This window comes from Squalius cephalus, assembly GCF_949319135.1.
Source record: "Squalius cephalus genome assembly, chromosome: 20".
Classification (NCBI taxonomy): domain Eukaryota; kingdom Metazoa; phylum Chordata; class Actinopteri; order Cypriniformes; family Leuciscidae; genus Squalius; species Squalius cephalus.
Window position 1 is genome coordinate 76,796 of NC_137141.1, and position 24,016 is coordinate 100,811.

General features: G+C 37.4%; 1 protein-coding gene and 1 long non-coding RNA gene across 2 annotated transcripts; both read right to left on the reverse strand.

The window, feature by feature from the left end:
- Nucleotides 1-1,810: 1,810 nt before the first annotated feature.
- On the reverse strand, nucleotides 1,811-3,423 carry LOC307148125 (uncharacterized protein). The gene is made up of 2 exons (XM_079853436.1): nucleotides 2,601-3,423; nucleotides 1,811-2,348 (listed from the first exon to the last, which is right to left on the reverse strand). Exons 1-2 carry the CDS (start codon nucleotides 2,704-2,706, stop codon nucleotides 2,086-2,088), a joined length of 369 nt encoding a protein of 122 aa, XP_079709562.1. The 5' UTR covers nucleotides 2,707-3,423; the 3' UTR covers nucleotides 1,811-2,085.
- A 4,665-nt stretch (nucleotides 3,424-8,088) lies between these two features.
- Nucleotides 8,089-8,842, reverse strand: LOC307147959. Its single transcript, XR_013819390.1, has 3 exons — nucleotides 8,548-8,842; nucleotides 8,287-8,318; nucleotides 8,089-8,122 (listed from the first exon to the last, which is right to left on the reverse strand). It is a non-coding gene; the product is annotated as an uncharacterized lncRNA (long non-coding RNA).
- Between the last annotated feature and the right edge of the window lie 15,174 nt (nucleotides 8,843-24,016).

Below are 24,016 nucleotides of genomic sequence, written 5' to 3' on the forward strand. Positions count from 1 at the left end.
CAACGGGATGGTGGGACAGCGTGGTTCCAACTTTCACCGAAGCCCAGTGGATAAAGAATTTCCGGATGTCTAAGGATACTTTTCTGTACCTCTGTCGTCGATTGCAACCCCAACTGGAGAGACATGACACAAACTACCGGCATTGTGTACCCGTTCAAAAAAGAATCGCCATTGCACTCTGGAAACTTGCGACTAACTCCGAGTATAGAAGCATCTCTCATTTATTTGGAGTCGGAGTTGCAACTGTGTGTCACTGTGTTCACAATTTCTGCTCATCTGTTGAGAAGGTACTCATGCAAGAAGTTATCCAGTTACCAAACAGTGAAAAATTAAAAGAAATGGCAGTGTATTTTGAGCGCAGGTGGGGTGTGCCACAGTGTGTAGGTGCAATTGATGGGTCACACATCCCCATTCTTGGACCAGAGGAGTACCACACAGAGTACTTCAACCGAAAGGGCTGGCATTCGATCATCCTACAGGCTGTTGTGGACGGAAGAGGTCTCTTTTGGAATGTTTTTTTAGGAGCGCCAGGGAGCCTGCATGATGCCACAGTGCTGCGTTTGTCAGGATTGTGGGACCTAGTGGATAGGGGTTTGTTACTACCTGATGTAACCAAGAACATTTGTGGACATGATGTGGGGTACTATGTCCTTGGTGATGCAGCCTATCCATTGAAGAGCTGGCTAATGAAACCTTTCACCGACAACGGACGACTGACACCCCAACAACTTGTGTACAACCAGAAAACAAGCAGAGCCAGGGTGGTGGTTGAGAATGCTTTTGGCAGGCTAAAGGGCAGATGGAGGTGTTTGCTAAAACGAAATGACTGCAATACACACAAGGTCAAATCCCTGGTAATAGCATGTTGTGTTCTGCATAACCTCTGTGAAATGAATGGTGATGAGTTCAGAGAAGAATGGGCTACGGGTACATTCAACCAGCCTGACGGGGCACTGTCATCCACTGTAGAGGCCGAGGGTCTTGATGCACGTACAGGCCTAATGAAGTTTTTGACTACAATGTAATAAACTGCAGTATCACTGGTTACAGACCAGAAACTGTTTTTTTTTGTGTGTAAAATGTTACTTTTTTACTAAATTTAAATTTTTATGCTGTATACACTTGCACATTGTTTTTGCTGTGTAACACTTTTTGTAAATAAAAATGTTTATTTGAATCATGCTTTGGTTTTCATTTATTCTGTTATCACCTTCTGTTTACAGGTGAAACACAAATTAGAATATCATGCAAAAGTTAATTTAATTCAGTAATTCAAATTAAAATGTGAAACTAATGTATTATATAGACTCATTACATGCCAAGTGAGATATTTCAAACCTTTATTTGTCATTTTTATTATTATGGCTTACAGCTTATGAAACCCAAATTTAAAATTAGAATATTGTGAAAAGGTTTTCATAGCTGTAAGCCATAATCAAAATTATGACAAATAAAGGTTTGAAATATCTCACTTTGCATGTAATGAGTCTATATAATACATTAGGTTCACATTTTAAGTTGAATTACTGAAATTAACTTTTGCATGATATTCTAATTTGTTTAACCTCATAAGTCACTTATGAAATGACATTTTATATTTATGACAGAGCTAAATATACCTGTATATTTGGCTCTGTCATAAATATAAAATGTCATTTCATAAGTGACTTATGAGGTTGTTAAATTACCTACACTTTGCTTATTTTAACCTGTGCACTTTCACCTGAAATGTTTAAACATCTAACCAGCATCTTACCGTAAGAGCTAAAATTACCATGGAAATTAAAAGGCACTTGATCTCAAGAAAGTGACATTTTACAAACTTTATTTGACACAAGGTAAGTACTACTTACAACATAAATAGTATAATAAACAGTAAAATAATGTGCAAAGAAAAACAAATACAAATGTATTTAGAACAACTGGACAAACTCCAAGAACAGAAACCCGGCCTAAAAGTCTCTTTGCAGGAATGCAAACAATATATACAGATTATAAATGCTAATAATTGTTAATGTGCAATTTCAAGTGCAAACTCAAGAGAAAGTGCAAACTTGTGTTAAATCAGGTGGCTGGGCATTGTGGTTACTTTTTGAATGACTGGGCAAACTGACCAAGAACAGACAGAAACCCAGCCTGAAAGTCCCTCTGCTGCCGCCTGCTTTCTTCAGCTTCCGACTGCAGGAATGCCAACTCCTGCCTCCTCATCTCTCTTTCCTCAGCCTGGCTCTCAAGTAACAGCTGCATGTATTTGTCACGCTGTTCTTGTCCAAGCTGCAGGGCGGCCCGGTTAGAATCTTCCATGTCCCTCAGCGCATCAAGGAAGTCACAATCCCTTTTCCTCTTCCCTAAGTGAAGAAACACATGACAATAAATACACAAGCCCACCCTGAAACAATAAAACCATAAAACACTTATTTTAAGTGTTTTCACTAAAAAAATCTTACATTTTAAACTTGTGTTGGGCCATCATGTACCATTTAAGTTTGCAATAACACAAATAATATAATATAAAAATAACACAATGACCCAAAACCATTAGGATTACAATTAGGTCAGTTTTGAAGTATAATTTATCAACAGACAACATTGTTTTATACCTCGGCGTGTGTGCGTTTCAGCGGGAGACATGGGACGAGGGCTACTGGTGATTGCAGGGGAAAACACGCTGGTCTCCGTTGGCTGCAAATCATTGGGGCTATTCATTTCATCTGTAAAAACACGTTGAAAAAAGTTAGTTTGTTTTATCACTGCAACGAGTTTAACATGGTATCATATAACTGTTAGATGTGATATTTACCTTCAACCGACTGGTCCTCAGATTCCTGAAGTGATTCCAACAACGCAATTGCCGAGTCTTTCGTCACCGCTGCTCCAGAAAAGGCCGGCCTGTGTCCCAGCAACGCGTCCAGGCGGTCAAACCACTTGTTGGTACGTCGATCGGATCCACTTTTATTGTTGTGATCCTTTAACTTCTTGTAATCTTGTTTTAGTTTTTTTAACTTCTCTCTGCACTGTTTTCCAGTGTGAATAATGCCCAGCTCGCATAACCGACTCGATATTTTCAGGTATACCTTTTCATTGCGGATTGCCGTTTCCAGTTCCCGCTGGATTTCCTCTTCCGCAAAAACGCTTATTAAAGCCTGGACCTCGTCGTCGGTCCAGCGATCGTATTTTTTATTAAATTCCATGTCAGACAACTCTTTAACTACACGAAGCAAAGAACCGCAATTTTAAAAAATGGCGGTCTAATAAATAAAATCTGCGTGGAGTCAACCAATCACAATGTGGCATGAATTCAACCAATCAGCATGCTCAGCGCACAAGTCCCACCCCTGAAAGTTCCGGAACTTTAAAAAAGTACCACCTCGCCAGCAGGGACTTTCTGAGGGGGAAATATTTACCCGGAACTTCATTTAGACCCTGGTTCCTGCGGTGTAAACACACCGAGTACCACCCCAAAGTTCCTAGTTCCTGGGTAAAGTTCCTGCGGTGGAAACGCGCCACAAGAGAGGATCAACAACAGCAAAATTTTGAAGAGGTGAAATTGAAATATTACTCTAACCACAAGAAATTAATTACAACTTTTATGTATAATCCCAGTGGTATTCCATGAACAATTGTAAAGATAATAGAAATAAAACAGTGCACTGTACAGTATCTTGAATGCCTTCATGATCTTGCTGTTCATTATCTGTCAGATTTGCTGCACCAATGCGTACAGTCACTGCTGTCACTACTGTTAATAATATTGTAGCCCCTATTAATGTACTACAACCTTAAACAAACAAACAAAAAAAATTACAGTATTAAATTATTATGTAAAACAGTATTATTAGGTATTGTCAAAAGTTCACCTGTAGTAAGTAAGTATGGTCACTAGGAAAGCACTACAGCCTTTGGGACATGAAAAAATACTTTAGGGGAATAACAGTCATTTTTTCATAAACATATTTGATTATTGTACGTACAGTAAGGGAGGTATTGTCAAGATTTTACATGTAGTAAGTCAGTGTGGTCACTAGGAAAGCACTACAGCCTTTGAACATGAAAAAATACTTTAGGTGAACTACAGTAATTTTTTCATAAACTTATTTGATAATTGTACGTACAGTAAGGGAGTTATAGTCAAAATTTCACCTGTAGTAAGTCAGTCTGGTCACTAGGAAAGTACTACAACCTATGGGATATATAAAAAAACACTATAGGTGATTTACAGTTTATTTCATAAACATATGTAATAAACATGTAATAATATGCTCATTACATAAAAATATTTGATAATTGTACAGTAAGGGAGGTATTGTCAAAATTTCACCTGTAGTAAGTCAGTCTGGTCTGTAGGAAAGCACTACACCTTTTGGAACACGAAAAAATACTTAGGGTGAATTACAGTAATTTAAAAAAAAACATATTTGTCAACTGTACGTACAGTAAGGGAGTTTTTGTCAAAATCTCACCTGTAGTAAGTCAGTCTGGTCAGTAGGAACATGCTACAACCTTCGGATAGTAAAAAATCCCTTTGGTGAATTAATGTAATTTTATTCTAAAAATATTTACACTGTAAAACTTTTCACTGTAAATTTACAGTAAAATACTGGCAGCTGGGTTTCCAGCCACATACTGTATTTTTACAGAACTAGTACTGTAAACAGCATTTACAGTATTGTACTGTAAAACGTTGTACTGTAAATTTACAGTAAAATACTGGCAGCTGGGTTTCCAGCCACATACTGTATTTTTACAGAACTAGTACTGTAAACAGCATTTACAGTACTCCACTGTAATTACCAAATACAGTATATATACCACATACTTTTACAATATTAAACTTGTCTACAGCAATAAATTGTATAGTAGTCACACTAGGAAAAAGAAAACAACATTTTCTGGGTTTTAAAACATTTATTTTGGTTAAAAGCAAAGATCAGAAAATTGCCTTCTGTGAACATGTTGGCTGAATGTTTTTTAAACATAAAATGCAATTTTAACACTTAACAAACAGGTAACACTTAGCACTTAATTAAAGGGATAGTTCACCCAAAAATTTTAATTAGCTCATGATTTACTCACCCTCAAGTCATCCTAGGTCTATACGACATTCTTCTTTCAGACGAATACAATCGGAGTTATATTAAAAAATGTCCTGGCTCTTCCAAGCTTTATAATGGCAGTGAATTGCTGTTTCTTTTGAAGTCCATACAAGTGCAAACGAAATCCCATCCAAAGTCTTCAAGTTTTCGCAGAAGTGAGGACACCTGTAGGCTTACGGTGTTCTTTTTTTGCACAACTTGGCCAGTTTTTTTGAAGTTACTTGTCCTTTCTTTGTTTTTGATCTACGTTCAGGATTGATGTCAGGAAATCGTCTAAAAGGCAGAAAAGAAAGGAAAAAAAAAACAATGAAATATTATGGACTGAGTTTATATATTTTGACATAGAGAGACAGCACAAAAGATGTGTAAATAAAAACCAGATATCGATTTTAACGACTAATCTGTTTGGATAAAACTGAACATGAAAAAAAAAAAATGCAATGTTGGATGTTGTGATCAATAACTGATATTTTTTCTGCCCTGGTTAAAATACATCAACTCAATGTGTCTGTTTACATGTGCACTGTCAACTAACTAAACTTTTGGAAGTGGGGTTGCCAGATTTAAAGTTTTATTCTACAACTTTTAATATCATCCCCTCATCAGGTCCCATCAGAGTATCAGTGGAAAGGCAGCCATAGACTCTGTTTATATAGAGCACACATTGCCAGAATGCAGCCCAAACCTTTGTGTTAATTTAACTTTAATTGCAAGCCTTGCAATGTTTATTGCATACATGACTACATGATAATGTTAAACATGACATTTACCAGACTAAAATGCATGTTTGCACCCAAAAATGAAAATTCTGTCATTATTGCTCACCCTTAAGACTTTCGTTCATCTTCGGGACACAAATGAAGATATTTTTGATGAAATCTGGGAGGTTTCTGTCCCTCCATTGACATCAATGTCATTGCAACTGTCAAAGCCCAGAAAGGTGGTAAAAACATTGGCAAATAGAACATATAACTACAGTGGTTCAACCTTAATATTATGAAGTGACGAGAATACTTTTTGTGCGCAAAATAACCCCAAAATAACGACATTGTTGAATAATCTCTTCTTTTACATGTCATTCTCCTACACTGATTTGTGAGGATGAGTGGGCCGGAGTGTTTTAAAGGGTAACTCTCGCCAAAATGCAACCTAGAGTCTTTTTGTTAATCTACCCGAGGCAAACTTTCGTTTAAAAGCATAATTAGGATGGAAACGCCACTTTTAAGTTTGACCATATTTTCGTTTTCGGTCAAATTGCCTTTTGAATGGGAGTGCTTGGGGCACGACTCTGATAGCATTAAAAATCGCTATTTTTAAAACACTAAGAAGGCTCGACACAACATGAAACTGTGCTCAAGGTATCACCAGGGGCTCTACACATGAACTCCAGCATTGAGAACATTGTTTGTGTACACAGAGTTTACCAAAAATAAAGATTTTGAACAACTCACGGAAGCTGTGTCCGCCTGCATTTTGACGGTCTAAAATAGTCGATCTAATAAATTTATTCTAGAGCTGCTGTAAAGCCAAAATAATCTATGTTACTGTAATTTCCTATTATCACTGTAAAGCTGCTTTGAAACAATCTATATTGTTAAAAGCGCTATATAAATGAAGGTGACTTGACACTGTTTACACTATGTCAACAGCGTAGGAGAATGACGTGAAAGAGAAGAGATTGTTGAATAATGTCGTTATTTTGTTTGTGTTTGTGCACAAAAGGTATTCTCATCGCTTCAGAATATTAAGGTTGCACCACTGTAGTTACATGGATTATTTAAACAATGTTTTTACTACCTTTCTGGGCCTTGAAAGTTGCAAAGACGTTTCTGTATATGGCTGGTTCAGAAACCTCTCAGATTTCATCAAAAATATCTTCATTTGTGTTCTGAAGATGAACGAAGGTCTTACAGGTTTGGAACAACATAAGGGTGAGTAATTAATGAAAGATTTTTCACTAATCCTTCAACTGAAAACAACTTGCACTGACATATCTTAAATATGTGACTGCCACTGTTTTGTCTCAAGATGCACACCAGTAATGTTTTTTTTTTTATTAGACATTTTTATAAAAGCTGCTTAAATACCCTAATTTTATTAAGGCCTAGACCTGTCTTAAGCTAAGCCCTGTATGGAAACCAGGGCCATATTGTTCATACCAGTAGTCAGCTTAATAAATACTGTCAAGACAAGTCACAATTCAGTCTAATATTTATATGAATGGCAAATATGCTAATGACTAACCTCTGAACAAACTCAAGGTGCTGCCTTTTCCTGGTACTGCAAGCTGAAGTTATAGGAGGAGGCAAACAGCGCTGCCAGGCCAGGGATGAAGAGGCTGTGATCCTTTCCACACACACCTTGACCTTCCAAACGTAATGTCCAGCACTGGTTGCTTAGAGATTGACCTGTAATTGAAAAAATAAAAAATAAATTGAATTAATAAATAATATTAATAATTAAAATAACTATTGTGGGTTCCACTGTGGTTCGATGTAGTTGTCTATCTATTCCTATAAATTAAAATTTTCACCTAAAAATTTAAATTGATTAGGGTTAGAACACTAAAACGCACTGCCATATTATTTTGCTTGTTTTAAGCATAAACTCACTAAATTTTTACTTATTCTTTCAGAAAACAAGACAATTTTTACTTGTCAATTAAATGCTTCTTCATGTAAGAATTTTAGATATCTGGACTGGAAACAAGAAAAAAACATATTTTGCATTTGAGTGAGTAAATGATGGCTTTTCATTTTAGGTTTAATCTACCCCTTTAATGTTTACATACCAGTAAATAAGGCGTGGACTCTCTGGCAAATGTAGATTGCTGGACATCAGCATTGCAAATTCCTGAAACAATTTTTAAAAAGGACAGCACAACCATGATCAACAGAACCAAAACATAAAACATATTACAGATTAATGAGATTTGTTGAATATCATCTAGTTATCTGCTTGAAGGATAACACCGTCTAACTTCTCTTTGAATTGTTAGTTGTAGGACCATGGCATGGCAATCAGGAATACTACATTTGAAAACAGCATTAGGCACATGGATTTTCTTGTGCTAGCAAAATTCTGACAACGATTCAAAAGCACGATCACAGAACTGACACAGCATTTGATAGTATTTTTTTTGTATTTTTTTTTACCATAGACTATAACTGTAACACTACTTAAAAGCACTTACATTAGCACTGGACCGTCATCAAATTACAAAGCCTGAAACGAAAAATATATATATCAAAAGCAGGTCATGCAAATAACATGGTATATGTTGCCTATTATGTGAAATATCGAAGTTAACGTTAACGTTAAGTTACTTGGTAAACAGGTGGAACAGAGTGAATTGTTTGCGCGGCCGCGGTAGAAAACCGTGTTCGCAAAATCAAAACAAATAAGCATTTGTGAAAACAAGGTAGAAAATATATATATATATATATTGGCTTACCGTATCACTCAGTTGAACAATTTTCCATCTTCTCAAACTCTAAATCCCACTAATCGTCACAGGCGCAGGTTATTCAGATGACAAATTCTTCCATCCGTCTTCATGTAGCACGTTAATGTCGCCCATTTTCTGCTGCGTCACAGGCAACTAATGTTTGAAACACGAACCGAAGCTCACAAAAGCTTAAAAATTGCTCACAGATTCGCAGACACTGCTTATCTTGTTAACAGGAATGATTATTCTGTTCAGTTGAATCCCGCTGACAAATCAAGTTTGCCTGTAGTAGCTACTGTCGGCTCGCTCGCGTCACATTTTAACTGAATTGAGCGCGAAAGAAATCAATCCCACAATGCAGTGCTTTTACAGTATGATACTGTATTACGAATTTATCGGGTTGAAAACAGAAATGTGCTGTATATTTACTAACCCTAACTGAAAGTTGGCATTGTAGTATATAACAGTAACATAATGGTACATTTACTCAGCCAGGAAGATGGAGAGGAGGACAATGAAGAGCAGGTGAAAGAGAATAACAAAGCAGGTCAAGAGAACAGGTAGGAAGACCACACAGGATTTTTTGACTAAATGTATATTTCAGACTTAAGGCATAAATATTGTGAAATATCTGGTCCATTTACTCAGCCATGAAGATGAAGAGCACAGAGAGAAAACAAATGAGTCAAGAGCAGGTGAAGAGAACAGGTAGGAACTGTCACACAAGATATTTTGACTTAGGTTTGGTTTGGTCATGACATACTTTTTATATGTTCTCTGAGGTAGGCTACACTTATAATGCAAACAGTTTTTGTGCACCAGAAACTCATAATATTGTAAAATAACAATTTTTCACCCTGTCTCTGACTGAAAAAGGTTTGTTTATGAATGAGAGAGCCAGTGAGTCTGGCCAAGGGTGAAAAGCAGGCATCTGTCTTTCTAAAGACATGTCAAGTCAAGTCAAGTCATCTTCATTTATATAGCGCTTTTAACAATGTAGATTGTCTCAAAGCAGCTTTACAGAGATAAACGTATAATTTAAGGTAACAGAGATTGTTTTGGCTTTATAGCGGTTCTTTAATAAAGTTATTTTCCAGCTAAAGTTGGTTTTGATTGATTCGCTTCCGTCGCAACGATCATTTGTTATTAAATTAGGGGCCGCTAAGACGACACCATTCTCTCTACACAGACTTTAAACGCGAACCTGTGAGAAACACTGATGGCGTTCACATGCGCATTAAGAACGGGTTCAATAGTTATGTGCGTTTGAATATATGTGTGCAGGTTTGGAATTCCCTACAAACCAAGCCTAAACAAATTACTGGTGTTTCCTTATAGTTTTAATTCAGAATTTTATTTTATTTTATCAATTCGGGGTAGGTACGCAAATTGAGTTTTCCCGACGACGCTTTATCTGTAGAGTGGGAAAGGGATCCTCCATAGGGAGAGACTAGTTGGCACTTCAGCACTGCGTTGACATCGGGTCCAGGCGAAGGTCCTTCGTCAGATCTGGATACGGCCTGGATCCGGCAGGCTGCAGGAAAACCTCGGGATAAACACAGACACTAAAATTAGCGTAGATGCCATTCTTCTCATGATGTAACGAGTACATCAGGATTTATGGGAAGTGTTCCCGGTTCCGGCTGACCTGATCTATGCAGCCTAACATTAAATTATAGAAGTCTATAATGTATTATGTGAATGCTAGGTCAAAGAGATGTGTCTTTAATCTGGCTTTGAACTGACAGAGTGTGTCTGCTTCCCGGACAATGGTAGGAAGACTGTTCCAAAGTTTTGGTGCTAAATAGGAGAAGGATCTACCGCCAGCAGTCGATTTTGATATTCTAGGTATTATCAACTGGCCGGAGTTTTGAGATCGCAATAGACGTGACGGACTATAATGCGTTAAGAGCTCGCTCAAGTACTGCGGAGCTAAACCATTTAGTGCTTTGTAAGTAATCAGCAATATTTTAAAATTTATGCGATGTTTAATAGGGAGCCAGTGCAGTGTTGACAGAACCGGGCTAATATGGTCATACTTCCTGGTTCTGGTAAGAACTCGAGCTGCTGCGTTTTGGACCAGCTGTAGTTTGTTTATTAAACGTGCAGGGCAACCACCCAGTAGAGCATTGCAATAATCTAGCCTTGATGTCATGAACGCATGAACTAATTGTTCCGCATTTGTCAATGAGAGCATATGACATAATTTAGATATATTTTTAAGATGGAAAAATGCGGTTTTAGATACTAGACACGTGACTTTCAAATGAAAGATTGGTATCAAAGAGCACACCCAGGTTCCTAACCGACGACGAAGACTTAACAGAGCAGCCATCAAGTGTTAGACAGTATTCTAGGTTATTACGTGAGGAAGTTTTTTGTCCAATAATTAGAATCTCTGTTTTTTCAGAATTTAGAAGTAGGAAATTACGAGTCATCCAATTTTTTATATCAGCTATGCATTCTGTTAATTTAGTGAATTGGTAAGTTTCGTTAGGTTTTGAAGAAATATACAGCTGAGTATCGTCAGCATAACAGTGAAAGCTAATTCCATGTTTCCTAATGATATCTCCTAATGGTAGCATGTACAGAGTGAACAGCAGCGGTCCTAGCACTGAGCCTTGTGGTACGCCATACTGAACTTGTGATCGATAAGACATCTCTTCATTTACTGCTACAAACTGATAACGGTCAGATAAGTATGATTTAAACCATGCTAGTGCAATTCCACTAATGCCAACATAGTTTTCTAGTCTATTTAAAAGAATGTTGTGGTCGACAGTATCAAATGCAGCACTAAGATTGAGTAACACTAATAGAGAGATACAACCACGATCGGATGATAAGAGCAAATAATTTGTGACTCTAACGAGAGCTGTCTCGGTACTATGGTATGGTCTAAATCTGGACTGGAAATCCTCGCAGATATCATTTCTTTCTAGAAAGGAACACAGTTGTGAAGATACTGCTTTTTCTAATATCTTTGACAGAAAAGGTAGATTCGAGATCGGCCTGTAATTGACTAATTCTGAAGGATCAAGTTGCGGTTTTTTAACAAGCGGTTTAATCATAGCCAGCTTAAAGTTTTTTGGTACGTATCCTAGAGACAAAGACGAATTAATGATATTAAGAAGAGGATCTATGACCTCTGGAAGCATCTCTTTCAGTAGCTTAGTCGGTATAGGGTCTAACATACATGTTGTAGATTTAGATGATTTAACGAGTTTAGTAAATTCTTCCTCTCCTATAGCAACGAATGAATCAAATTTTTCCTCAGGGAGACTACAATGCACTGCCTGATGCGATACTGTAGTAGACGGTTGCATAGTTATAATTTTCTCCCTGATATTATCAATCTTATAAGTGAAGAAGTTCATAAAGTCATTACTGCTGTGTTGCTTGGAAACTTCTGTGCTTGAAGCTTTATTTTTCGTTAGTTTAGCCACCGTTTCAAATAAATACCTAGGATTATGTTTATTTTCTTCTAATAGGGTTGAAAAATAAGCAGATCTAGCAGCTTTTAAAGCCTCTCTGTAAGCAATCGAGCTCTCCTTCCATGAAATGCGAAATACCTCTAGTTTTGTTTTCTTCCAGTTTCGTTCCATTTTTCTGGCTGCTCTCTTAAGGGCCGAGTGTGCTCGTTGTACCACGGTGTACATGTAAATGTATTTTTGGCTCTTGTCATTACACAATTACCTAAAATTGGATTCCTCATGTCATGACCACGTTAAAAATATTAAGTTTTTTATTATTATTATTTATTTATTTTTTAAATAAATATCTGGTCCATTTACTCAGCCATGAAGATGGGGAGGAAAGCAGAGAAATGATAGAAAATGAGTTCAGAGCAGGTGAAGAGAACAGGTAGAAATGGACCATAGGATTTTATGACTTATCAATGACAAATGACAATATCAAGAATCATTGCAGATTAAGGTATTGCAGAGGAATACATTTTGTGAAACATTGGTTTTGTTTTCTCAGTCGTGAAGATGAAGAGCATAGAGAGAAAGTAAATGTCTCGAGAGCAGGTCAAGAGAACAAGTAGGACTGGCCACGCAGGATATTATGAATTACAGAACATTTCAGATTAGGGTTGTAGACTTAGTTATTGGTTTGTCTTGTAAAAATCTAGTGCATGGAAAGATGGAGAGCCACATCCTCAAAATGACATCAGAGGAGAGGAGATAGATATAACAGGAGAATGCAGAGATGCAACAGAGGAGATAACAGAGGAAAGACCTTACTCAGAGGACCCATCAGACTGGCCTGCACCCCATCAAATTATTGACACTTTTAGGCAAAAATTGACTGAGAAAGGGCCTTTGAAATGTCCTGATGGGCCATATCCTAGATCGGAGAAGAGTAACAGGCACTTTTCTAAGGCTTATTGTTATCGCTTATTATCAAATGGGGAGAGAGTTGAGCGAGACTGGTTGTTGTATTCCAAGAAATCAAATAAAGTGTATTGCTTTGCATGTAAATTATTTGGTGGAGTCAAAGCATGTGACAAACGGCTTGTGTTGGGATACAATAACTGGCAATGTCTATCAAAAACCCTACAGCATCATGAAACAAGTAACCATCATATAGATGCTTACCTTTCTTGGAAAGAATTGGCAACTCGTTTGCAGTTAGGAAGAACAATTGATAGTGAATTACAAAAGGTGATTGCAGCAGAAAAGTCCTGCTGGAAAAATGTATTGACAAGAGTGATTGACTGCATTCTTTTTTTAGCTGAAAGAAACGTGCCCCTGAGAGGGAAGAAAGAACAATTAGGGAATGCTAAAAATGGCAATTTCCTTGGCTTAATTGAGCTGCTTGCACGTTATGATGTTACAATGGCAGAGCATCAAAGAGAAACATCTTCCAAAAAAGTAACATCTTACCTGTCGTGGTGTACTCAAAATGAGTTTTTGCAGTCTATATCTGCATGCATTGTCAGCAAAATCTGTACACGCATTAAAGCAGCAAAATATTTTGCTGTTGAATTTGACTGCACTCCTGACATTTCGAAACAGGAGCAGGCCTCTGTCATAATAAGATATGTCCACACAGACGAAGGTAAAAAAGCAAGTGTGCAGGAATCATTTGTTGGTTTCACTGCTGTGAAGGACACAACTGGTCAGGGCCTAGCAGAGAAACTGATTGAAGTGATTGAGAAGAATTTAGGATTGGAGTTAAGGAATTGTCGAGGACAGAGTTATGACAATGGATCCAATATGAGCGGGATTAAGAAAGGGGTCCAAGCTTTGATTCTAGACAAAAACCCAGAGGCATTATTCATTCCTTGTTTTAGCCACAGCCTTAATCTGCTTTTGTGTGATGCAGCATCCTCTAACAGAGAATGTTTAACTTTCTTTGGCACTCTTCAGAGATTGTATACAATCTTCTCTTCATCAGTCAAGAGATGGGACATTCTAAAAGAATTTCTGGAAATTACACTGAAGCCACTGAGTGACACCAGGTGGGAGGCAAAACTGGATTCTGTTAACCCTCTGGGGACTAAGGTGTTTTTGGGGCCCTTGGGATGTTTTGACATGCCCTGACATTTGTGCTTTTTTCAGTTATTTATAAACATGATAATGGCAAAGGTGTAAATTCACTCTATATAGCACAAACGGGGCTACCATAATATGTAAGTAACATGTATGTACATGTTTGTATTTTTAAGAGAATAATGTTTATGCGTGGTTATTGAAAAAAAATAAAAATGAAAGTTGCTGAAATAAGACCACAAAACACATATTAAATATGTGTCCACAAGACTTTTGACTAATGGATGTTGTCGCTTCGAGTCGCTGGCTTCAAAATGATGTGAAAATCATCCTGCCTAATCATTCACAAAAAAACAATACATTGATTTAAACATTGTAAGACAGTTTTTTTGTCAGAAGAGGTTTATGCATGGGAGTGGTAATGGCCCATCAATATTAATGAGATTCAGACCAGGGGTGTGACATAGACCCCCCCCCCCCCCCCCCCCAGTGGCTAATGGCCCATCAAGTGAGTCAGCCTGAAGAAAGAATGAGAGGACATTTAAAGGTTTTGTTTTTCAATCTGTTTTATTGTAATTCCTCTGTGTGGAGGAACTAAATGTTCTAAATTCTAAATGTTGCTCTAATCAAATTAAATGTGAGCAAAATAAAAAAATAATCAGTCGGCTATAAACAAAGCAATTTAAACTCAGCTGTGGTCCAAGTTCCTGGGCAGGCAGGAATCTCAGAGTCTGTGGAACCATATCAATGTCAGTCTCGGTTTTCCATGACAGAGTGGACTCCTTGTTGCTCGTCTGAATGTTTGTCTTGGCCCTCTTTGCCACATTCCTATAAAAATAATAATATCAATAAAGGTTAATAAAGGTTGATCAAAGTACTATCAGCATGTCAGGGCTATCAGGGCAATCAGCATGTTGATAAAACAAAAAATATATAAGCTCTTTTATATTAACATTACCAATCAATAATTGTAATAGTGTGCATGCATAACACATTTTTTGCAAAGCCACAGTAGTAGGTAAAAAATAGTAGATAAATATGTACTTACTCTTTTTGATTTCCGTTGCTGCGTGTCCTACGAGTTGCAGTGGAAGGCGAGAGTGAACAAGCTACATTCCTTTTAAAAAAAGTTAAAAACTATTATTATCATATATTTTACAGAGTACTATTCCAGCACATGCATAACTGATGGACATTTAACAATGCTGATAAAGCAACACAATATAAGCTCTTTTATATTAACATTACCAATCAATAATTGTTAAATAGTGCATGCATAACACATTTTTTGCAAAGCCACACAGGCACATATACATTTGTTTCATCACTAAGTATATAAACAAAATGTAACTAACATCTGTAAAATAGTAGGTAAATATATACTTACTCTTTTTGATTTTTGTTGCTGCGTGTCCTTGTTGCAGTGGAAGGCGAGAGTGAACAAGCTACATTCCTTTTAAAAAAGTTGAAGAATATTATTACATAAATATAACTATAGTAGCATTAGTCTATAATGAATAACTGATGTACATAATTCTAGATGCGTGCAATAAGCCTATATGCGTGTCAATAGAGGGTTTTCACCTACGTCACGATTTGGTCAGTTACCCGGATGCGCGGCCATATTGGAGGTACTCGGATGTAAACAACGGCATGGATTGCACTGTTTATGTACTACTGAACACATTGTTACACTAATTTCTGATGTCTAAACCACTGGAACAACACATGGAAGCTGCAAAATCATATAGAGAAGGACTTAAAGCAGGAAAGAGCTCAACATTTTGACAAACTTAAGGTAATATGTGGTAAAGATCTGAACGAGCTAGCTTCTCTAACTAGTCCTTACTTCTATTTCGTATCCCGACATTGGCTACGTTCAGATTGTCAGTCCAAAAAAAAAGCACATGAAATCCGTTTCAAGCTACATCCCTATGTGGTTTAATATCCAAATCACATATCAGGAAATCCACCAGTCTTAACGTTCTTTCGCGTGGTTTATGTGACTTTCTCACGCCACGTAAAATGTAAACATCAGACGTTGTTATAGGGAACATGCTGAAAGTCGCTGCCGAAACAAGGTTGTGTTGTTGCAAGTGACGGACGAGCAGAAAATTATTCTTTTTGAAAAGTATTTTGAAACCGGCGCGGAAAAAGAGTTAGGCATACAGTACCAGCCTCCTACAGTTCTGCAGCTCGAGACGCAGTAGTCCAGCGCGGCGGCTACACATCTCCATATTGTAAAATTTAAATAAGATGCAAACCCCTCCATCAACGCAACATCATTGCCGTGTTGTCAAAGAGCTGCGTGGACACACAAATCGGACCTGAACAGTTGCATACAGTGTGGACATCATTTTAGATCATATTCCAATCGGATAACGTTACAAAGATAATCGGATTGACAGTGTGTATGTACCCATAGTTTTACTAATTTAAACTAATTTTAGCCATAGTTAACGCTTCATTTACACATGTGGGTGATGCTGTGCCTCTCTCAACCACAAACGCCATCTTTCATCAGTTTTTTGCACTCTTCTCTTTAACTTTCGGCAGTCTATAGAACTAGAAATGTTTTTCTCGGTGCGACTGATGAGTACAGACCAAAACTTGACCATTTTTCAGAAGCAATAATCAGCCAAATTTGCGAGTCCGTTCAGTTCAATGGCACTGTTTACGTTCAGTGCCTCCAAAATGGCCGACTTCCGGATTGATGACACGTCGTGAAAACCCTCTATGGGCCATTACCGGAGAGGCACACCGCAAACATTGCGCACTTCATTAACTGGGTATATTTACACATTTCAGCACATTTACACACATTTACAACTGATATTTGCGAGCATGCATCGTTAATGATAATGAGGCAGCATTTAAACTAGTCAAAATATAATCTAAACACCTAGGCCTATTTTCTAAAATAATTTCTAAATTCTAGCTTTCATACATAATGATCTAAACATATCATTTACACATACAAATACAAATTTCCTAACCAAGGGGTTTACAGTGCGTAGCATATGCACTAAAAAAAAAGTCATCATTAACTAAGCATTATTTATCAATGACTTCATCATGTGTGTGGCCCCTCAACTAAATTGGTGACTTGGTGCTTTGAAACACTGATGAACAATGTGGCATAACTGTGAAATGACATGAATATGAACATAAAAGTTCAAGCCTTTGCAAACAATGTACTGTGGACACAAATGGACTTTGATCTTAAAGGGATACTTCAGGATTTAGCATTAAGCTTTGTATTAGTAGAAAACCTGTAGTATTTTCGAATTACCGTGCTTTCCACCCTCATATCCCCCTGAGAGGAGAGATTTATGAATTTTTTGTCTGGATTTATGAATTTTTTGTCGCCATTCATTGTTTACATGCACACCTCTCGTTTCAATCTAACTGAATTCATTCCGATCGGTGAATCTGAATGTAGTCAGTGTTTACATGAACGCTAAACAAGTGATCGGTTGATGTGGGTTTTAACATTGCTAAGAAAATTCCCGCTCCTCCGTGACAGATGAGCGACCCGGCGCGTCTCAGTAATGACGCCACCGGCCTCGCGCCGTTCTCCCGCGGCCCTCAGCCTCGTCCTGCTCGCCACAGTAAACATGATGAATGGCGACTGTAGAACGCAAAAGCCGAATCCCAGACATTTTGGGAGATCCCGAAATCCCAGGCAGACTCGTCACGGAGACTCACTGGTAGCCTAACCTTGTTTTAAACTGCGCTCTCTTACCAGTAGGCGTGGCCTCCTAGGGCAGCGAAGCAAGTGCATTCTGGGAGTTGTTGTCTTTCATCCACATGAGCCAAAAATACATTTTCTGGCTTTTCTCAGTCTAGAAAGCTCCAAATTAAAAAATTTCTTCACATTTCTTCTACACAAATGACCTATTTTAAATACACATTCATCTTTCCAGAGGTGAAGTATCCCTTTAACTTGCAACGTGATCTCATGAGAATAACGTTACGTGTGTATTTTTAAAGTGTAGTTCTACCATACGTACATTCATTTACGTTTTATACAGAATAATACTGACGTATTTACAGCACTAAAATGTATAACATTTACGTATTGACAGCACAAAAACGTAATTTATTTACGTATAAACAACTTATACAAACAACGACGTACAAATTTGGGCGTATTCCTATTTAACATGCATATTAAAATCGTGGCATTAATGTTTTGACTCTATTGCATTCAATTGTCTTATCAATTAAATTTTCAGTCGCATTTATTAATACAGTTTAAAGTTAGGCTACTCGTAAATAATAACATTTCGCTCTGTTCGTGCCTTCTGCTGCAAACTCGTTTCGGAGGATTAGCCTACATGGTGTTAAACAAGAATACACCTTAAAACCTTAAAAATACCTCCTTTAATCGTTTAACCATTTTGTAATATTTGGTTTATTTACCGTGAGACACAAAAGGCGTTTTCTCCTATAGACCCATAATACACTAAAACACAACATAAATTCACAAAAGAAATCAATTTTATTAGCTTAATGTGATCCAAATCTTTAGAATCCATACGTTGTTTGCAAGATCCAAATGCAGCCCTTTATCCAGTGATCTTCATCTTCATTTCTCATTCTCAGCGGAGACCGTCAACGTCAAATCCCGCGCTCGTGGTGAATTCAAATTTAAAAATTGCGCCCGAAGCGTTACAACATGTTTTACGGCAGTGATATCAAACGCTCATTGGCTCTCGCATGCTTCGTCACAGATTGCGACATGCCGTGTTTAATGTCGTAGAGATAAAGAAGAGGTCAGAGCAGCCAGATCTTCCATGTGAGGTGGTCTATAAAGTGAAGAGTACAGTGAAGACTCGTTCCAAGTTGAATTGTGCTCTTTTTCCGAAGTAAACACTTTCACATGTTTTACATACAGTTAACAAAACATGTACAGGTAGGATGCACCATTTACTGCAAATTATCTTTAATCAAGATTAATCTGAATGTGGATTTATTTGTTAACAATGACATTTATCGACAATCTCAAATTGAGGTGTAGATTTTCTACTGTACAACAAGTGTTTAAGAGAAATAAACACTAGCTGCATAAAAATGAACCCTCACAGTTGTGTCATTGTTAAACTGGATCTGAATTAAAATGTTTAAATTAATAACAAGAATTTAAATGTTGTAATACATTGTATTATTGCCCATGTCATCTGTATTTAAACTGGATGCATAACCTGTCCTATATACAAAGTTACTGTATGAAAACTGTCTTAAAATAATTAAACACACTCGTGTTTCACAAGTTGTGCATGTTTATCTAATGTTTAATCACCTCGGTGTCTAACAGCCCAAACAGGAGAAGCTCTGAGTTCATCAAAAAGTTCACATGTTGACGAGTCTCCTGTCACAAAGCTTGATTGTGTCCAGTCAGATTTCTGAGAGGACTGTCTATATGTTTAAATGGTCTTTAAAGCTTTTAGGTTGTAGAAAGTCCTCTTTACAAATCGATGATATTTAGTTTTGTACATGGAGAGCAAATAGTTTAAGATACTGCGCGCAAAAAGAAATGAACTCATATGAAAGACTCTGACTGTAAAAAGACAGATGGATCCGGAGCCAGAACACATGACATTTAAACACTAAAACATATTTAATATTTAACTGCACTTTGCTGGAAACTGCATTTAAAACAGCTTTAAATATGCATTAGTGAGGTTGCATATCATTTGATGTGTTCAGGTCAAGCTTTTCTCAACAGGAGGAGACTTCTTGTCTCTCTTACATGGAGCGCTGCAAATTTGCTTTGAATGTAAATGTGATTTGAATGAGTACGCTAAGCTTGCAGAACTGTGAAGATAAGACCTCATGGTCACTGTCCTGAACCAGCTCAAAGATCTGACAACACAAAGGAAACCACACATAATTAAGAATTGGTGCAGCTTAAGAGTCCATCTTAACCGGAGAGATAAGAACATGTCGGGAATCATATCAATATTGAATCATATCAAATAAAATCAGATTTTATTTAACTTCACTTTGCTGGAAACGGTTTGTGCTTTCAAGAGAAATTAGTGATAATTACATTTTTAAAATATAAAAAAAGGCCTTAACGCACAACATGTCAAATGCAAAAGTAACAGTTATCCATATGTAACCGGCAGAGTAACTGCTGTAGCAAGTTTGTCCTCCTGTTCCCACCGTATCCCTCTTCCCCTCAGCCACGCCCTCTAGTTAGCTTGGCTAGTCATTCATTAGCGTCAGTGGCACTTTGTATAAAACTGGCACATCGGGTGGAAAACTAAGTAATCCCTCGGCTCATACGTCCTCCTCCTTACACTGTGTTCACTGTGCTGTCGCCTATGAAAGGTATGTGTCAACACTCCATTTCTATTGCCAACGTTATTTTAGCTGGCTGTGTGTAAAGTGTAACTGTTTGACAACAGATGTTTGACTGTGTACCAGACGCTAGTGATGGGCAGATCGAGGCTTCGTGAAGCAATGAAACAGGTGAACCAAATGTGCCATATTGTGTCGAGGCTTCGAAACAATCCAACACCCGTCTCAACGGTGACACCTAGTGGTAACACACTTGCAGGTGTTGATCTGAAACAACCTTGACAACGAGCCATTAAAAAAATGTGTTGTTTTGTTATTATTGTATTTTTCTAATATGTGAAGCTTGTAACCTATAGGCTCCTAACTGTGCATAATGTTATTTTGGTCCTGCAAAATGAATATTAATAAAAGAAATCAAGCCACAATGTCTCACTTTTTTAGAGATTTTTTTTTTCAAAAATATTAATTTCTCTGCTGTGGAAGGACTTAGCCTACTTCTTTTTTTTATAAAGAAGATAATTTCTCCACCCTTTGAAAAAATCTTCTCACAAGGGACACTTGTTGCTGGCATGCAAAGATATTTTTAGCTAGGACATACAAATGAGGAAAGATTATTCTCTCTCTTTCCAGTAAGTTAGTGGATCATGAGTTCTGGGCAAATACGCATCGCTGATGTATTTTTCACTTCCACTGTGGCATCAGCTGTAGCATTGTGTGTCTCATGTGTAGACCTATAAAATGTATATTCACACTAATATTATATTATATTATATTATATTATATTATATTATATTCACATTGAAGCTTTTTTTAACATGATTGGCAGTTGTGATTGGGACATTAGGTTGCAGGGCATAGGGCTATGGACTTTCTAAACAGTGTCCCAAAAGTCTGTAATTATATTTCAATTATAATTACATTTCAAACAATGAAATATACCTTGCATAGATGGCCCAGCAGTGTCAGTAGCAGGCCGAGGTACAGGGGGAATGCCATCCTCTGCACCTGCACAATGGCAGGATGAGTGCTCCTCAACGGCGCATCATGGATGATGTACTGTTGCAGTAGGCTAGATGCCGGTCACAATACACACATCTCACTTTATTTGGGGTTTCTAAAAGGAAATGCTCCCACACCAGAGATGTACGGCATCTCTTCTGGGGAGCCTCCATTTTATCTATCTATCTTTCCAAATCTATCTATCTATGTATCTATCTATATGAATCTATCTATGTATCTAGATATGTATCTATCTATAATCTATCTATGTATTTATATATGTATCTATAATCTATCTATATATGTATCCATCTATTAATCTAGCTGTCTATATATATTTATATCTATGTATCTATTAATGTGTCACTATATGTATACTCTGTCTGTCTCTAGCCTATCAGTCAATGTGTTGTGTAAATTTAAATGTAAGCCTATATAGCCTATAACTAATCAAATCGCACTGTCACTATATCATCAAAAATCTGCTATCTCAAAATCAAACTCGAAATGCGTTGATTTCACTTCTATACAGATGTGCGATTGTGTGGTCTGTTCCCGACTGTGTCAATCAAACGCTGATTCGGCGGACCACACCTGATGAAACACTTAGTGAAACACTTCGAGGCTTCGTTTGGCCGTAGTCACGTGACATGGGTGTTTTGAATCACGCTTCGGATCAGTGTTTCGACACATCTGCGCTTCGGGATCTCGCAAAGCTTCGGAACGACTGTTTCGCGTCAGCCATCCCTAACTTTGAGTTACTTTTTATTTAATTAAATTATTCTTATTACCTTTCAGCATTCATCGTCTTTATTGGATCTAATTCATGACAGACATGTTTCTTGTCCACGACGCAACAATATTTTAGGAGTCAAAATCGCGTAATCTGAAACAGGGACTATCGTAGCAGACAAAAAAATTGTGTAATCTAAACCAGGCATTAGATGTTCTGTGTTTTGACTACTTTTTGAATTTTGTATAATAATATCTCTAGGTAATGAAGATATATTAACAAAAAAAATCGTATCTATTATATATAAAACATATATAAAATACATATATAAAAAAAAGGGCCTCATTGATTAAATTTGCCTGGGGCCCCCATTCAGTGTTGGTTCGCCTCTGGTGACTGTTTATCTGCTTTCCTGATTTCCCACTACAGTATATGATATTTCAGCAAAGCAACCTTTCGGGGCTGAGTTTCCCGATAACGTTGCCTCTTAGCGCGCTACGAAGACTCTTAAGGTATAACCCTAACTGAAGGTATACCATTTCTAGTCGTGTTCCCCGAACTATACCTTAGGAAGCTGCCTAAGATATACCTTCTTACGTGCGACGTTACCCGGTGTTGTCCGTGACGATGCTGCTGAATTGGTTGATATCGATGGCTCGAGAATCAGTTATTCTCTCGTGCAGGGGCTGTTTATGTGAGAAAGTGGTATTCTTTATAAAATAAGCACTCATGTTGGGTGTCCATATTTTATGGGGACATAGACATAATGATTTATATATTGTACTACCTGTACTACCTAAAATACTACCAAGTATCGACAAAATAAAAAAATAGAAGAATCTACACGACCACAATCTGTGGGTTATCCATTATTCCATTTGAGTTTATCATTTTATAGTCTCTATATAATTTAGTACTAAGGCCCATATAGATTGGAACTCTTGCAGTCTTGAATGCTGTTTACTTTTAATTTCTTCGATGGGCAAGAAATCTATTATCTGCTCCAGCCATTGACCCAATCTGGGTCCTGACTGGGAAATCCATGCAGTAAGTATACATTTTTTAGCAAAATAAGAAAACATTGTAAACACACATTCTTTTTCACTTAACTTCTTTTTAAGCTCTAATTCCCAATTTGTTTTTAAAGAAGAAAAATAATTCTGGGAGCTTTCTAACAAAATGTTATACAGATGAGATATCTTCCCCTTAACCGAAGTAGCAGAGATAATAGATTGTTCCAACTCAGTAGGATATTATCTAAGTTGTCCATTTTTATGTAGAGATATAATAATGTGACGAACCTGCAGATATTTAAAAAAAATCTGTTCTAGGAATTTGATATTCACCACAAATAGCAGTAAAAGATTTAACAGATTCAGAGTCTGCATCAAACATATGTGCAAACATTATGTAATATATAACATATATAATGTCAGACATTTCTGATATTGCTACCTTTGTGGGGACGTTTGGGTTTACCAGGACACACACACACACACACACACACACACACACACACACACACACACACACTGTGATTTCTAATCCAGGAACCATGTTTGAGAACTTTGGGAGCCTTGGTGGAAGAGTGGGGTAACATCTCACAGCAAGAAAAGGCCAGTCTGCTACAGTCCATGAGGATGATCTGTGGGACTTACAGCAGGGGCCTGTACCATGAAGCCGGTTTAGGTGGCTAGCCAGCTATGTTTCAGCTTAGTTTCCGCCAACCCTGGCTTTTAGGTACTATGAAAGTAGCTCGGCTTTAATCTGTGTTCGTTGCCATGGTATCTTACGCTGCACGGCTAACCTGCTCCGGGGCAGGTTATGTTCTGGATTCGAGATCTCAGACTGAAGTTTGACCATCAGCTGAGAGCAAAGAAACATATAGGTGACGTAACTTATTCCCAGTTGCAATGACTTCAAATCACATTTTCTT

Bases quoted from the DNA above. Each gene is read 5' to 3' on its own strand.
- LOC307148125 (XM_079853436.1), bottom strand. From the start codon at position 2,706: ATGAATAGCCCCAATGATTTGCAGCCAACGGAGACCAGCGTGTTTTCC. The intron at 2,349-2,600 runs GTATAAAACAAT...TTCTTCACTTAG, and splicing joins TGAAACGCACACACGCCGAG to GGAAGAGGAAAAGGGATTGT.